The following is a 14,655-nucleotide window of genomic DNA, read 5'->3' on the forward strand; positions in this document are numbered from 1 at the left end:
GTGGGACCCTCCCGGCCAGGTGTGGGTATAATCTCCTGGTGTGCCCGTTTGCTTAAAGCGCAGTATTGGGGTGGGAATTACCCGATTTTCCAGGTGTTGTGTGTCTCAGTTCGCCTGGCTAGGAAAAGGGATTCCCTTCCCCCGTGCGCTTCCCACGCGAGGCAATGCCTCGCCCTGCTTCAGCTCTCGCTGGTTGGGCTGCAGCAGCTGACCAGCACTGATTGTCCGGCACTCCCCAGTGAGATGACCCCAGTACCTCAGTTGAAAATGCAGAAATCACCGGTCTTCTGTGTCACTCACGCCAGGAGTTGGAGACTGGAGCTGTTCCTATTTGGCCATCTTGCTCCGCCCCCCCATAGCACTTTCTTTTCTTTTTTTAAGAGATAGGTTCTCACTGTGTTGCCCAGGCTGGAGTGCAATGGTACAGTCCTAGTTCATTGCAGCGTTGGACTCCTGGGCTCAAGTGATCTTCCCTTCTCAGCCTCCCAAGTAGCTGGGACTACAGGCATGCACCACCGCACCGAGCTCAATTTTTTTTATTTTGGTAGAGCTGGGGTTGGATATTTCTTGCTTTGGGTTGTAATCATGCTTGTTTACTTACTTTTCTAAGTAAGCCAAGGAATTGCTCTTTGGATCAGAGGGAGAACTGGCTTTCGCCGTGGGCGTTGAGTTGGGGTAGGATGGGTTAGCATCCTGCTTCATCGCTGATCCCTGTGGGACTTCAGGCAAGTGATTTAAACTCCTTGATCCTAGAGGGTGAGGGATAAAAGACTACAAATTGAGGCCAGGTGCAGTGGCTCATGCCTGTAATCCCAGCACTTGGGGAGGCCGAGACGGGTGGATCACTTGAGGTCAGGAATTTGAGACCAGCCTGGCCAACAGGGTGAAACCCTGTCTCTACTAAAAATATAAAAAATAGCTGGGCGTGGTGGCACGCACCCATAATCCCAGCTACTTGGGAGGCTGAGGCTAGAGAATCGCCTGAGCTTGTGGGGGTGGAGGTTGCAGTGAGCTGAGATTCGCGCCACTGCACTCCAGCCTGGGTGATAGGGCAAGACTGTGTCTCAAAAATAAACAAACAAACAAACAAAAAATACCCTACAAATTGGGTTCAGTGTTTACTGGTCGGGTGATGGGTTCACCATAATCTCACAGATCACCACTAAAGAACTTCCTCATGTAACCAAATACCTGTTCCCCAAAAACCTATGGAAAAAAAAAAAAAGAAATTAATTTGCAAGAAAAAAAAACTCCTCCTGACTTCATTCATTTGCTCATGAGAGATAGGAGTTTGCATCCCCTAAGTGCTGCTGGAGTATTAAGTCATGTGCTTTTCTGTAAGCAGGGACCCACTGGGCAGTAGTTTCTATTCAACAAATGTTGGTTAAGGGTCTTCTGCGTGCCAGGCTGTGTTTAGGAGCTGGACGTGCAGAGATGGATAAGATGGTGTATTATCCTTTCAGCCAGGATTAAAGTTTACATTTTTACTCCAAATGAGAGTTTCTCGACCTTGGCAATGCTGACATTGTGGGCTGGATAATTCGTGGGGCAGGAGGCTGTCCCTGTCCCTGTCATGATGCTTTGCTGTGGAAATGGACGGGCTCCCCTGATCCCTGCTGTCTTTGAGGGGTAGTGTCTGGGAAGCCGTCTGAACCTGCAGTGTGAGTCTGAGCCGGAGGGTAGGAACTGCATGAAGTCTCTGCATTATTTGCCTGGCTGAAGATATCCTGTTAAAGGCTTATGAAAACAGTTTTTTGGAAGGGACTCATTCTGTTCCTGCTCAGCTCCTCTCTGGCCTTGCGGCCCAGCGTCGTCTGAGGAGCCCATGTCATGTAGGTGCCAGGTCGCGTGGCCGTGCTGTTGGGGGTGCCCAGCTGCAACCTCTTCATCCAGGCACATCAGCAGAGGCCCTATTCCACTTCCATCACCGTGGGTGAAAAATGGAAACTTGGCCCCGAGGCAAAATGGTGTCTGTGGTTTTGAAGATGAAGGCATCAAGACAGGAGCATTTAAATGATTTAGTAATCTGTTTATGCTGTCAAGGAGGAAACTTGACCAGTGCAGATGAGTGAGCTGCCATGCAGGGGTGACAGAGAGCCTGTCTCCTCTGTCTCAAGTGGCCTTCCCCTGCAGGCGATTTGATGGGCTTGACTTAACCTTTTAATCGTGCAATTTCAGTTGATGCAGAGAATGTTCCTTTCCAAATGTATGGCAGTGGCGTTCCTTAAGCTTCCCTAGACTGAAGGGCTTGTGTACAGGTATTCCTCAGCTGGGTGCTGCCTGGCTGAGTAAGGCGAGAATTGGGGTGGTCAGGCACTCGTGACCTGGTCGAATGTGACTTTGCCGGGATGACCCGAGGGGTGCAGCCATGCGTCTCAGTTGCTCGTAGTTTTGTGTGCCCCTGCCTCATCTGTCCTTTATGAAGCCTTCGAGGCTCGAGCTTCTTGAAAGCTGACTTATGTTTTCCAGGTTCCTTATAATTCTTCAGCTTGGGGCTGTTCCCACACTGGAGGGTCAGTAAATGATTTTTGGAAAAGAGCATATGTACTTACCAATCAGTAATTGTACTGGTACAACCGTCTGAACTTTTCAAACACAGTGCACTTGGAGTGGCTGACTCTTCGGATTAAAGATGGATTCTTCAGATTCTAAGGTTGGATCAGCTGAGACAAGCAGCTCTGGGGCTCTGTTGCTGCTGCTGTTGTTTTTGGCCTCAGTGATTATTTTTAGTGGTAAACAGAAGGGAGAGGCATAGCCATAAACTTGTACTTGGGACATGTCTGTAGCCGCGGGTTCCACCGGTTCAGGTAATTTCAAGGTGACCTCTAGGCTGGCAGATTGTTGTTGCTCTGTATCAGAGTTCAAAATGTTTGTTTTATGGCCAAGAGAAAAAGTGGGTAGTGTTCGTAAGACTGATATGCACAGGTATAAATAGGAAAGGTGAGATAATGACCAACTCGACTTTGCAGTGGGGCTTTTTAAAAGCAGTTCTTGAGTCTTGGAAACAAACATAATTCTCTGTTAGTCCAACCACCTGTCAGCTGTAAGTGGTCATTATTTCATCATATTGCAATAAAAGATAATAGAATAACGATTTATATCTCATGGCTGATGTTTTAATGCGTCTCTCTGTTATCCTGAGCTGACAATCTGTGATTACAGTAAACGTTTTCTCGGTGACACCATGGTAGTGACTCGTTAATAGCAGGATTATCCCAAGTTTAAGTCATAGAGCAGAAGACCAGCCTTGGCTCTCCTTACCTCTTTCTGCCTTGGGGGGCAGGGCGGCCTCTGTGCTCAGCTAGTGACCTGTGCTTTGCCCCCCAGCTGGGGTGGGGTATGGGTTATGGGTTCAGCACCACTCCTGATGCCTGGGGATGACCATTCCCTGTTGATTACCAAACTCAGTCGGTGTCTCTATCTTTGTCTACTGTGCTTATGACATTCCTTTTTTTTTTTTTTTTTAAAGGATAATGTTGCACTCTGTTGCCCAGGCTGGAGTGCAGTGGCATGATCTCGGCTTATTGCAACCTCTGCTTCCCAGGCTCAAGTGATTCTCCTGTCTCAGCCTCCTAAGTAGCTGGGACCACAGGTGTGTGCCACCATGCCTGGCTAATTTTTGTATTTTTGGTGGGGATGGGGTTTTGCTATGTTGCCCAGGTGATCTTGAACTCCTGAGCTCAAGTGATCCTCCTGCTTCGACCTCCCAAAAGGGCTGGGATTACAGGTGCGAGCCACCACCCCAGGCCCCTTAATTTTAAATAAAAACAACTGCATTGAATTTAATGCAATAGAAAAGCAGCAGCAGAGTGAAGGTGCTTTCATTCCCAAGTGGGAGCGCCCATATGAGATGCGGAGAGGGGGTGAGTCTCCTGCACTGTCTTCCCAGGCCCCCTCTCCCTGGGCCTGGCAGGAAGGCGGAAGCAGAGGCTGGCCATTTGCATGTTGGAAATGGAAAGGTGTGAGTGGAAAACCTTTTAAGATCAATTTGAGTATCATCTACTTGACTTAGATCTTGAGAAATCCTTTAATAAAATGATCTCAAGGTGATTTTCGGCGTAAAAAGGCTTGAGTCTTTTGGGCTCTGAACTGGGGATAATTGCTTAGCACCTAAAGAAATACAAGGATTCTTCTTGTTAATAGTTTAAATACAGTTAGTTCAGATGGAACTCAAAATGGTTATGCACGAAGCAACACTGGGAAGGTGTGTTGTCCGTGTTGAGTGTCAGGCGATGCTGGGAGCGGGAGTTGATCAGCACGCATGTGTGTTTGTAGTGGTGGACGTGTTATGTCTTGGGCTGATCTAACTGTGGTCCTACCTGGTGTCCCCCTGCAGGGTTGGGTGCATAGCCGCTCTAGCCCCTTTTCTGCTGTAGTGGGCCTGGGGTCTGTTGGTGTTTCTTGTGGTGGAATTCCTAGGGGATGGAAAGTTCCTGGAGCAGAAGCAGCAGACGTCTGATGTCCTGGATGTTGGGTGCTCTGGAATAAGGAGCTCTGACACCAATGTTCGAGTATGAGGGAGTTACCTCAGTGTGCCCGCTTCCCTGGCATCCTGCAGAGATACGGTGCACCACATGAGGGCATGGTAGAGGGTTCCAGATGCTGTGGCACGTGTAGGAAGGCGGTCTCGGGGGTGGGGACAGCACCCATGTCCTCTTTGTGTGTGTCCGGATCACTCAGACCATCCTCTGGCTTCTGTTCTGCAGCCCTTGTATTTTCACACATCCTTAAACCACCCTCATATCGTGGCTGTGGTAGAAGTGGTCGCTGAGGGCAAGAAACGGGATGGGACCCTCCAGACAGCGTCCTGTGGATTTGGAATTCTTCAGATCTTCAGCAACCAACCGAACTCCCCTACCTCTGCTTCCCAGGACAAAAGGTACCTGCCTTGTTTCTACAACCGGGGGTTTGCCAGTGTCTGTCGGGGTTTTTTTTTTTTGAGATGGAGTCTCACTCTGTCACCCAGGTTGGAGTGCAGCAGCATGATCTCGGCTCACTGCAAGCTCCGCCTCCTGGGTTCACGCCATTCTCCTGCCTCAGCCTCCCGAGTAGCTGGGACTATAGGCACCCGCCACCACGCCTGGCTAATTTTTTGTATTTTTTTTTTTTTAGTAGAGACGGGGTTTCACCACGTTAGCCAGATGGTCTCGATCTCTTGACCTCATGATCCGCCTGCCTCGGCCTCCCAAAGTGCTGGGATTACAGGCGTGAGCCACCGTGCACGGCCTTTCTTTTGAGACAGAGTGTCATCTGTCAACCAGGCTTGAGTTCAGTGGTGTAATCTCAGCTCACTGCAACCTCCACCTCCCGGGTTCGAGTGATTCTTGTGTCTTAGCCTCCCAAGTAGCTGGGATTACAGGTGCCACGCCTGGCTGATTTTTGTATTTTTATAGAGATGGGGTTTTGTCATATTGGCCAGGGTGGTCTCGAACTTCTGACCTCAAGTGATGCACCTGCTACCACACCCGGCTGATTTTTGTACTTTTAGTAGAGATGGGGTTTTGCACTTGGCCAAATTCCAGCATCTTTCTATGGTGGTGTAACTCCTCGTCTTATGGTGGCAGTAGAAAGCCGTACATTTGTCATCTAAAGTTGTGTGTCCATAATAGCATAGTGTGGGATGTTTCTTGCTTGGGGGTTTGCCTTTTTTTTTTTTCTTCGAGACAGGGTCTTGCTCTGTCACCCAGGCTGTAGTGCATGGTGCAATCTTGGCTCACTGCAACCTCCACTTCCAGGCTCAAGCAATTCCTGTGCGTCACCCTCCCAAGTAGCTGGGATTACAGGTGTGTGCCACTACGCCTGGCTAATTTTTGTATTGTTAGTAGACACGGGGTCTCTCTATGTTGCCCAGGCTGGTCTTGAACTCCTGGGCTCAAGAGATCTGCTTGCCTCAGCCACCCAAAGTGTTGGGATTACAGACGTGAGCGACTGCGTCCGACTGGGTTTGCCGTTTCTAAGTGACTTAAGGAATTGTTTTTTAGGCCGGAGTAAGGGCTGGGTTTGGCCACGAGTGATGAATTTGAGGTAGGATGGATGTGGGCCAAAATCCTACTCTAGCACTTATTCTCTGTGGGACTTTAGGCAAGAGATTTGAGCTCTTGGGCCCTGAATTTATTCATCTGTATATGAGGGGTAATGATAATGCATATCTCGTAAGTTCTGCTTGAATATTGAGCGATGTGGTTTTCACAGGTACCTGGCAGACAGTAGATGTTCATTCAGCACGTGCTAGCTGAGTGTCTGCCGCGTGCCAGGCTCTGTGTAGGAGCCCATACGGGTGGATAGGCTGGCACATCATCCTTTCAGCCAGGGTTAAAGCCTACATGTTTACTCCAAATCAGGGTTTCTCAAGCTTGGCACCACTGACTTTGGAATGGATGATTCTTTGCTGTCACGGGGCTGTCCTCTGTGCTGTAGGATGTTTAGCAGCATCCCTGGCAACCCACTAGATGCCAGGGCACCCCCTCCCTGCCCCCTGGCCCAGTTGTGACAGACGAAAAAAAAAGTCTCCAGACATTGTCACATGTGCCCTAGGGAGCAGAATCATCACTGGTTGAGAAGCTCTGCTCCAGACATACAGCTGTGGAAACTCCTTAGATGTTGTCTTTCTTGAGACATTTTAGAGTTTTACACATTTCCATGGTGTTTTCCAGGAAAGCTCCTCGGTTCTCAGGCTGCCTTGGGTTGGGGCTGCATGTGTGCCAGAGATGCTTGACCATGAGCACTGAGGGCTTGGGGAGTGGAGCTGCTGCTGCTGCTGGCCTCAGCTGCCTCTGCCTTCCACAGAGGATGGGACTGGCGGCATTTAGAAAGCTCTGGTGGGCTTGGTGGTGGCCGAGGCCTCCATGTGCTTTCCTTCTGAGAAGTGTGCATGTGGCTGACGAGTGTTCTCTGGGTCCTGTCTTCCAGGTTGCGGCTGTACCATGGCACCCCCAGAGCCCTCCTGCACCCGCTTCTCCAGGACCCCACAGAGCGTAAGAGCCAGGCCTGGCCTTGGCAGCACTCGCTGCTCTTGTGCCTTCCCTGAGTGTTCCCTCCCTTTAGCTCTGAATGGGATCTTTCTCAGTGTAAACCACTGTCCACTTAGCTAATTTATCTGAGAGGTTTGGGCAGATGTTTTGTGGCCTTGGACTTCTGGCAGAAAGTAAAGAATTGAAACACCGGCCCTGAGGGAGGGCATTGCTTTGTGGGAATGAGCACAGGAGGGCCTGTGAGAGCCTCCTGGAGGGAGGGGAACAGCTCTGCTCACCAGATGGAGTAGTAGCTCTCCGTCACCAGCCACTGACTGTCTGAAATCTCTGACCGCACAGTCATTGTTTATCTCCAGCATGGCGAGGCCCCATGGCTGAGAGGCTGCCTTAGAGCAGAGCAGGGTTTGGTGGGGAGCTTCCTGCTGTTCCTCTCTGACCAGCCGTTCCCAGGCAGCCAGAGGGAGCCATTTGGGAGGAATGGGGATGACGGTCTGCTCTGCTGCTGCCTGCCTGGAGGATGACAGGAAGGGCGTGTGGTGGGAGGGGTGGGGGTGGGCTAGAAGGACATCAGGGAGGCTCAGAGCACAGAGGCTGTGCTTGCCCAGCAGTTGGGAGAGTGTGGGTGGGGAAGAGTGGCTGGAGGTGGATCTGTTGGGGAGGGTGACTTTCTGTCTCTTCGAGGTGAGATGCTGCCTAGATTCCTCGAAGGGGATGCCATGTGGCTTATGGCTTATGTTAAAAGTCAAACCTGGCCGGACACCGTGACTCAGGCTTGTAATTTCAGCACTTTAGGTGGCTGAGGCAGGTGGATCACTTGAGCTCTCAGGAGTTTGAAACCAGTCTGGGCAACATAGTAAGACCCTGTCTGTATAGAAAATACAAAAACTTAGCCAGGTGTAGTGGTATGTGCTTGTAGTTACAGCTACTTAGGAGGCTGAGGTGGGAGAATCACTTCGCCCAGTAGGCAGAGATTATAGTGAGGTGAGATTGCACCACTGCACTCCAGCCTGGGTGACAGTGAGACCCTGTCTCAAAAATAAAACCAAAACATCAAATCCACTCCCTTTGCCCCTCACAGGTCTTGGTGACAGTCTCATGATAGATGTCAGCTGAAGAGTGATGAGGTTCCTGAGACTGGAAAGGAGAGCTTTGTTTCTCATAAAGGGCTGCAGGCTGCAGGTGGCCTTTCTGATAGGCTGGGAAGTGTAGCCTCCAGCCAGAAGCCAGAAACAGACCCTTTGAGAGAGGGGTAGAGGGAAGAGGAATTTCTGCTGAGTGGGGGCTGAGTCTGCTTATTTTAATAAACCCAGGAGAAGTCATGCGTGTTTACGAGAGAAGCATGCATGTGTGTGGCTGAGTCCCATGCTGCTTCGTGGGACATGTGTTCAAAACATGGCACTAGCAGGACCCAAGGGGGAAGTTCTCGGCCCCCGACGTCAAAAGGCGAAGCAGAGAACACGAAAGCCCTCCCTGCATGCCTTCCGTGGGCTATCCAGAAGAGGGGCAGCGGCAGGCGATCAGTGGCCAGCAGCAGTGGTGGAGTCTCTAGAAGGGCTGGTTCCAGTCCTGAGGGAAGAAAGGCTAATGGTGGTTAGCTTAGGCTTGGGCATATGGAGGCCTGTCTGGTCCCCCTCCTGTCACTCCCGGAATTCAATTTTCAAGGCCGCTGTGGAGTCCTTTAGGCCAAGAGGAGGTCCCTTCACTCCACTGGGGGCTCAGGATTTTATTTTTAGTTTGCTGAGAACAACCAGTCAGGAACTTCATTTCATTGCTAAAGATTGACTTTTAGGTTATTTTTCAATTGAATCTAATTATTCATATGCCAGGATTTTCTCTTTCGGAAGTATCCTTAGAACAAAGTAGACAGCCACCATGTTCGCTCCACGTCCACAGTCCGCACGACTGTGTCGGGCCAGGAGGGTGGGACTCCAGGCACGCCGATGCAGATCATAATGTGCTCTTCCAGGCATGACTTGTACAGAACACGCAGCAGTCTTCTCTTGGAGAGTGGATGTTAGCATTATAATGATATGCTAATAGTCTAAAGGCAGCTGGGGCTCACCCGTTCTAGTTTGCACCAGTTTCGTGGGGCTCTGTCTTTCTCTGGTATTTGGTCAGGGGTCAAGAAACTCTGGTGGCATCCTTGCCATCTGGTTCCTTTAAAGCAGCTGTACCCATAGATAAAGGGACTGAAGGAAAACAGTGAGAAAAAGGAACTTTTGCTGTTATTTCATCAGGGCTGCCCTGGTAACAGACCCTTCCGGGGTCTTTTTACGGACACAGAAGCTAATGCGAATGTCCGGTATTGCATCTGAGGCTTGACCTCTTCTTACTCACTGTTCCACACCTTGCTTTCTTCCCTTACAATTTGTCTAGAAGAATGTTTTCTATCAGTACACAAAAAGCACTCATTCTTTTTACAGCTCTGTGGTATTTTGTGGAATCGATGTTTCATCCATGATTGATTGAATAGATCTCCTTACCAACCCTTAGGCGGTTCTGTAAGAAAAGGTGGGGCCAGGCGCGGTGGCTCACGCCTGTAATCCTAGCATTTGGGGAGGCCAAGGCAGGCAGATCACCTGAAGTCAGGAGTTTGAGACCAGCCTGGTCAACATGGCGAAACCCTGTCTCTACTAAAAACACAGAAATCAGCCGGGTGTGAGGGTGAGTGCCTGCATTCCCAGCAACTGGGGAGGCTGAGGCAGGAGAATCGCTTGAACTCAGGAGGCGGAGGTTGCAGTGAACCGAGATCATGCCACTGCACTCCAGCCTGGGTTACAGCGAGATTCCATCTCAAAAAAAAAAAAAAAAAGGAAAGGTTGGAAACCCCGTTGCAGTGGGCGTCCGCCCTTCCCCTGAGCGTATGCGTGAACTCGTAGGGCATACTCCTGAAGCGGGTGGCTGGGTCTGAGGTCTGTGCATTTGGAGTCTTCCCCTATTTCTCCTGTGTGTCCTCCTGGAGAGGTTGTGACTCCTGACCAGCCACCCGGGTCAAATGCCTTTAGCAGTATTTTAAATTTTAAAGTAAGCAGATTCCATGTTTGAAGTGGTTAGATACTAAAACGATACAGGTTTTCACCAATTCCTTTCTTTTCTTTTTCTTTTTTTTGAGATGGAATCTCCTTCTGTCACCCGGGCTGGCTTGCAGTGGTGTGATCTTGGCTCACTGCAACCTCTGTTTCCCAGGTTCAAGTGATTCTCCTGCCTCAGCATCCCAAGTAGCTGGGATTACAGGCATGCGCCACCATGCGGGTAATTTTTGTATTTTTAGTAGAGACAGGGTCTCACCATGTTGGTCAGGCTGGTCTCTTTAACTCCTGACCTCAGGTGATCCACCTGTGCTGGAATTACAGGTGTAAGCCACTGTGGTGGACCTAGTTTTTCACTAATTTCTTTTTCTAATAATACACTAGTTCATATTTAGCTCTTTCTTTTTTTTTTTGAGACGGAGTCTCGCTCTGTCGCCCAGGTGGGAGTGCAGTGGCCGGATCTCAGCTCACTGCAAGCTCCACCTCCCGGGTTCACACCACTCTCCTGCCTCAGCCTCCCGAGTAGCTGGGACTACAGGCACCCACCACCTCGCCCAGCTAGTTTTTTTGTATTTTTTAGTAGAGATGGGGTTTCATCGGGTTAGCCAGGATAGTCTCGATCTCCTGACCTCGTGATCTGCCCATCTCGGCCTCCCAAAGTGCTGGGATTACAGGCTTGAGCCACCGCGCCCGACCTGCTCTTTATGAAATCAGAAAATGAATGAGCTGAACTTGTGACTCTCAGTAGCTGTCCCTGGCCCGGCCACAGCCAGGACTTGAGCCGCCTGAGACCACGTGCATGCCCTGTGCCTCGGGAAGTGGTGGACTTCCTGTCACTGGAGAAAATCAGGCCTGAGCAAGATTGGCCATTTGGTGGGAATGTGAAGAGGGCAGCCCAGGCCCAGTGTTTTGGGGGTGTGCCTCTCCCCACACCCTCATTTCTGGAGATACTATTCCTTCCACCGTCAGGGCCTGCCCCCACTGCAGTGCAGCCACACTCCTCCTGGGTGTCATTTCTCCGGGGGCTTTCCTTCATGCCCTTTTTCCTCCTCGCGTTTCCCCTCGTGCTTTACCCACACCTGTCCCGTGGTTTGGATCCAGTTCCCCCGTGCGTTATGGGTATCCGCGTGTTTGGTCTTAGCCGTCACCCCAGGAAAGTGGCGCCTCCCTGAGGACAAGGCTCCGTCTCTGATGCTGCTGACCTCCCTCCAGTGCTGCCCTGCTCCTTTTGGGGCTTGGTGGATACAAGTGCTGACAGGCAAAGGCAGGCAGGCAGGCCTCGGGCCAGGATGTCCTCCAGGCCCCTCTGATGGCAGGGACCAGCGAGACCTGGGGAAACCACACAGCCCATGCCTGTCTGTGCTCTCAGGAGACTGAGGGAAGTAGTGGGTGGGAGAGATTTTATGCTGGATTAAAAACTGCACCTCCAGGCCAGATGTGGTGTCTTATGCCTGTAATCCCAGCACTTTGGGAGGCCAAAGTGGGAGGATCACTTGAGCCCAGGAGTTTGAGGCTCCAGGGAGCTATGATGACACCACTGCTCTCCAGCTTGGGCAAACAGAGCGAGACCCTGTCTCTAAAACAAAACAACAAAATAAAGAAAATCAAAAAAATGTTTAAATTGTAACTTTCCCAGAGAAGGTTATTGAAGGCCAATGCCTTTCACTTTGAGGCTGAACAGAGCACTACTACACTCTCCCTAGAAAAGTCCCTTTCCTGTTTGTGGCATTTCTAACATTCTCTGTTTATTGGCTGGTTTGACTGGAAGTGCCTTTACTTTCAGCTATCAATTGATCACATTGGTATTTTCTTCCCCAGAAAACAAACACATGACCCTCATTGAGAACTGCAGCCTGCAGTACACGCTGAAGCCACACCCGGCCCTGGAGCTTGCGTTCCACCTTCTTCCTGAGAACCTTCTGGTGTCTGGTCTGCAGCAGATCCCTGGCCTGCTTCCAGCTCATGGAGAATCTGGTAAGGGCATCTTTGATTCTCTCCACTTGGTGAGTCGAGTCTGTTCTAGTTCACAGTGAAACCTTGAAGGCATTGGGCTCTTCCAGGGGCAGCGTGGGCCGAGTGCCCCTCTGCAGCTCAGCAGCACGGCCTGGCGGGGGATTGTTGGAGGTGGCGGAGGAGGATGGAATGGCAGTCTAGTTTCCGTTTCCCTCCTAAATAGTGTCTCACATCCTTCAAGTCATTTCTGGCTTCTTTCACCGGGACAATGCTTTCGTAAGAGACAGAGTTCAAGTCTGTGTGACCATAGCCAGGAAGACCACTGTGGCTGGATCTCACCCATATGGCATCACATCAGTGACCTGATGGTGATGATGATAATTAAGGTAAAATAAGGATAACATATTTTACATTAGCCCTTTGACCATCTTAGCCCTTTTAAGATGGCCAGTTCAGTGGCAATAAGTACATTCACATTGTAGTGCAGCCACCAGCACCATCCATCCCCAAGCTCTTTCCTCTTCCTGGCTGAAGCTCCTTCCCATTCAACACGGACTCCCTATTCCCCACTCCCCCAGCCCCTGGCAGCCATCCTTCGCTTTTTGTCTTCATGATTTCAGTGACTCTAAGGACCTCATAGGGCTGGGATTGTGTCCAGAATTGGTTCCTTTTGGTGGGTTCTTGGCCTCACTGACGTCAAGAATGAAGCCGCAGACCCTCGCGGCAGTTCTTAAAGATGGTGTGTCTGGAGTTTGTTCCTTCCGATGTTCAGATGTGTCTGGAGTTTGCTCCTTTTGGTGGGTTGGTGGTCTCGCTGACTTCAGGAGTGAAGCCGCAGACCTTCGCAGTGAGTGTTACAGCTCTTAAAGGTGGTGCGTCCAGGGTTGTTCGTTCCTCCTGGTGGGGGTTGGTGGTCTCGCTGGCTTTAGGAGTGAAACTGCAGACCTTCGTGTTGAGTGTTACAGCTCATAAAGGTAGTGTAAACCGCGTTGAGTGTTACAGCTCATAAAGGTAGTGTAAACCCAAAGAGTGAGCAGCAGCAAGATTTATTGGAAGAGCAAAAGAACAAAGCTTCCACAGCGTGGAAGGGGACCTGAACAGGTTGCCGCTGCTGGCTCGGTTGGCCTGCTTTTATGCCCTTATTTGGCCCCATTCACATCCTGCTGATTGGTCCATTTTACAGAGTGCTGATTGGTCCATTTTACAGAGTGCTGATTGGTGCATTTACAATCCTTTAGCTAGACACAGAGAGCTGATTGGTGCATTTACAATCCTTTAGCTAGACACAGAAGTTCTCCAAGTCCCGACCCGATTAGCTAGACACAGAGCCCTGATTGCTGTGTTTACAAACCTTTAGCTAAACACAGAATGCTGATTGGTGTGTTTACAATCCTTTAGCTAGACAGAAAAGTTCTCCAAGTCCCCACCCCACCAGAAGCCCAGCCAGTTTCACCTCTCAGGATCATGCAGTCCTTGTCCTTCAGTGGCTGGCATTCTTTAGGAAGAGAGGGGAATTGCTCTGTTAGTTCATCCTAAGAGTGAAATCTTCAAGGTTCTGAGCGGAATGTTTTTGAGGTTCATCCATGTTATAGCATGTGTCCCAGTTTCCTTCCTTTTCATCTTAAGGCTGGATGATATTTCGGTCTATGGATGGACCATGTTCTGCCGATTGTTTCAGCAGTTAACGCTTGAGTTGCTTCCACCTTCTGGCTGCTGTGAACATGGGTGTGCAGTGACTTGAGGAGTTTTGGAAACTGAAATTCATGTTAAAGGACAAGGGCTCTGTCTTGGTGTGGTTTTCAGAAGTTGAATCTCTGGTAGTGGAATTGGGTCGACCCCAGCAGCCATGGGAGTGTTGGGGGTGTGCTCTGCTGTAGGAATCTGCTGGGTGGTCCTCATGGCCTGGGCCCATGCTTCTTCCAGGCACTTCTGGAGGCTTTTGTGTGGCTTTCTTGAGGAGTCCAGGAGAAGGAACACACCAGCCTCATTCTACCTGTCATGTGCTGGAGATTTCCTGGCACCACCAGAACCTTGGGTGTCTTGGGTGACTGACTCCCTGCTGGGTTCCAGGAAGAGCAGGATTTAACCTTGTATGTGAGGGACGGGGACCGAGAGCAGTGCTGTGCTGAGAGTTTGGCTCATTCTGGACCCTGAAGAAAAGGATGCAGCTCGGCTCCAGCATGGGTCCCTGGTTGTCGGCGATGACAGCCCTGTGCGTCGCACAGGCATTCTGGTTGGTGCCAGGGTGTAGATGTTATTAGCTGAGTTAATTAATTTCTTGGATGGGTCTATTGTGGACATCATCACTGTGAAGTCACTGTTTTTCCAGCATTCCAGGGAGGAGAGGTTGAGAAATGAGAAGGGAGGAAGGAACTCTGAATAGGAGCAGCAAGTGTGGGACCCCAGTCTGGGTCTGTCCTGGCTCACTGAGCTGTAAGTGCTCTCCACACCCGCTTCGGGGTGTCTTATTACCCCTGTAATCTGCCTGCAATCCTCTGAAAGGAAGAGGGAGATAGAGGGAAGGCATCATTGTCACTGCTGTTGAGTTGAGCCAAGAGAACAGGAAAACCTGTGTCTGGCTCTGAGACCTGGGCTGTAGCTTATCCTTCTGGCCCCTGCTCTGCTGGCCAGGGAGGGCCCTGTAGGCCCCGCTGTGAGACGTAGCCTAGTTGATACTGATCTTCAGGACTAGCTGTGAGACG

General features: G+C 50.4%; 1 protein-coding gene across 1 annotated transcript in view; it reads left to right on the forward strand.

Moving 5' to 3' along the window:
• NPHP4 (nephrocystin 4) overlaps positions 1-14,655 on the forward strand; it is a 142,652-nt gene that overhangs the window by 21,503 nt on the left and 106,494 nt on the right. The window contains exons 4-6 of the mRNA XM_017856029.1: positions 4,707-4,879; positions 6,910-6,974; positions 11,819-11,974. Of these exons, the coding sequence (XP_017711518.1) occupies positions 4,707-4,879; positions 6,910-6,974; positions 11,819-11,974 (394 nt within the window). The remainder of the gene's footprint in view (positions 1-4,706; positions 4,880-6,909; positions 6,975-11,818; positions 11,975-14,655) is intronic.

This window comes from Rhinopithecus bieti, unplaced genomic scaffold (assembly GCF_001698545.2).
Source record: "Rhinopithecus bieti isolate Rb0 unplaced genomic scaffold, ASM169854v2 scaffold_40368, whole genome shotgun sequence".
NCBI classification, from domain to species: domain Eukaryota; kingdom Metazoa; phylum Chordata; class Mammalia; order Primates; family Cercopithecidae; genus Rhinopithecus; species Rhinopithecus bieti.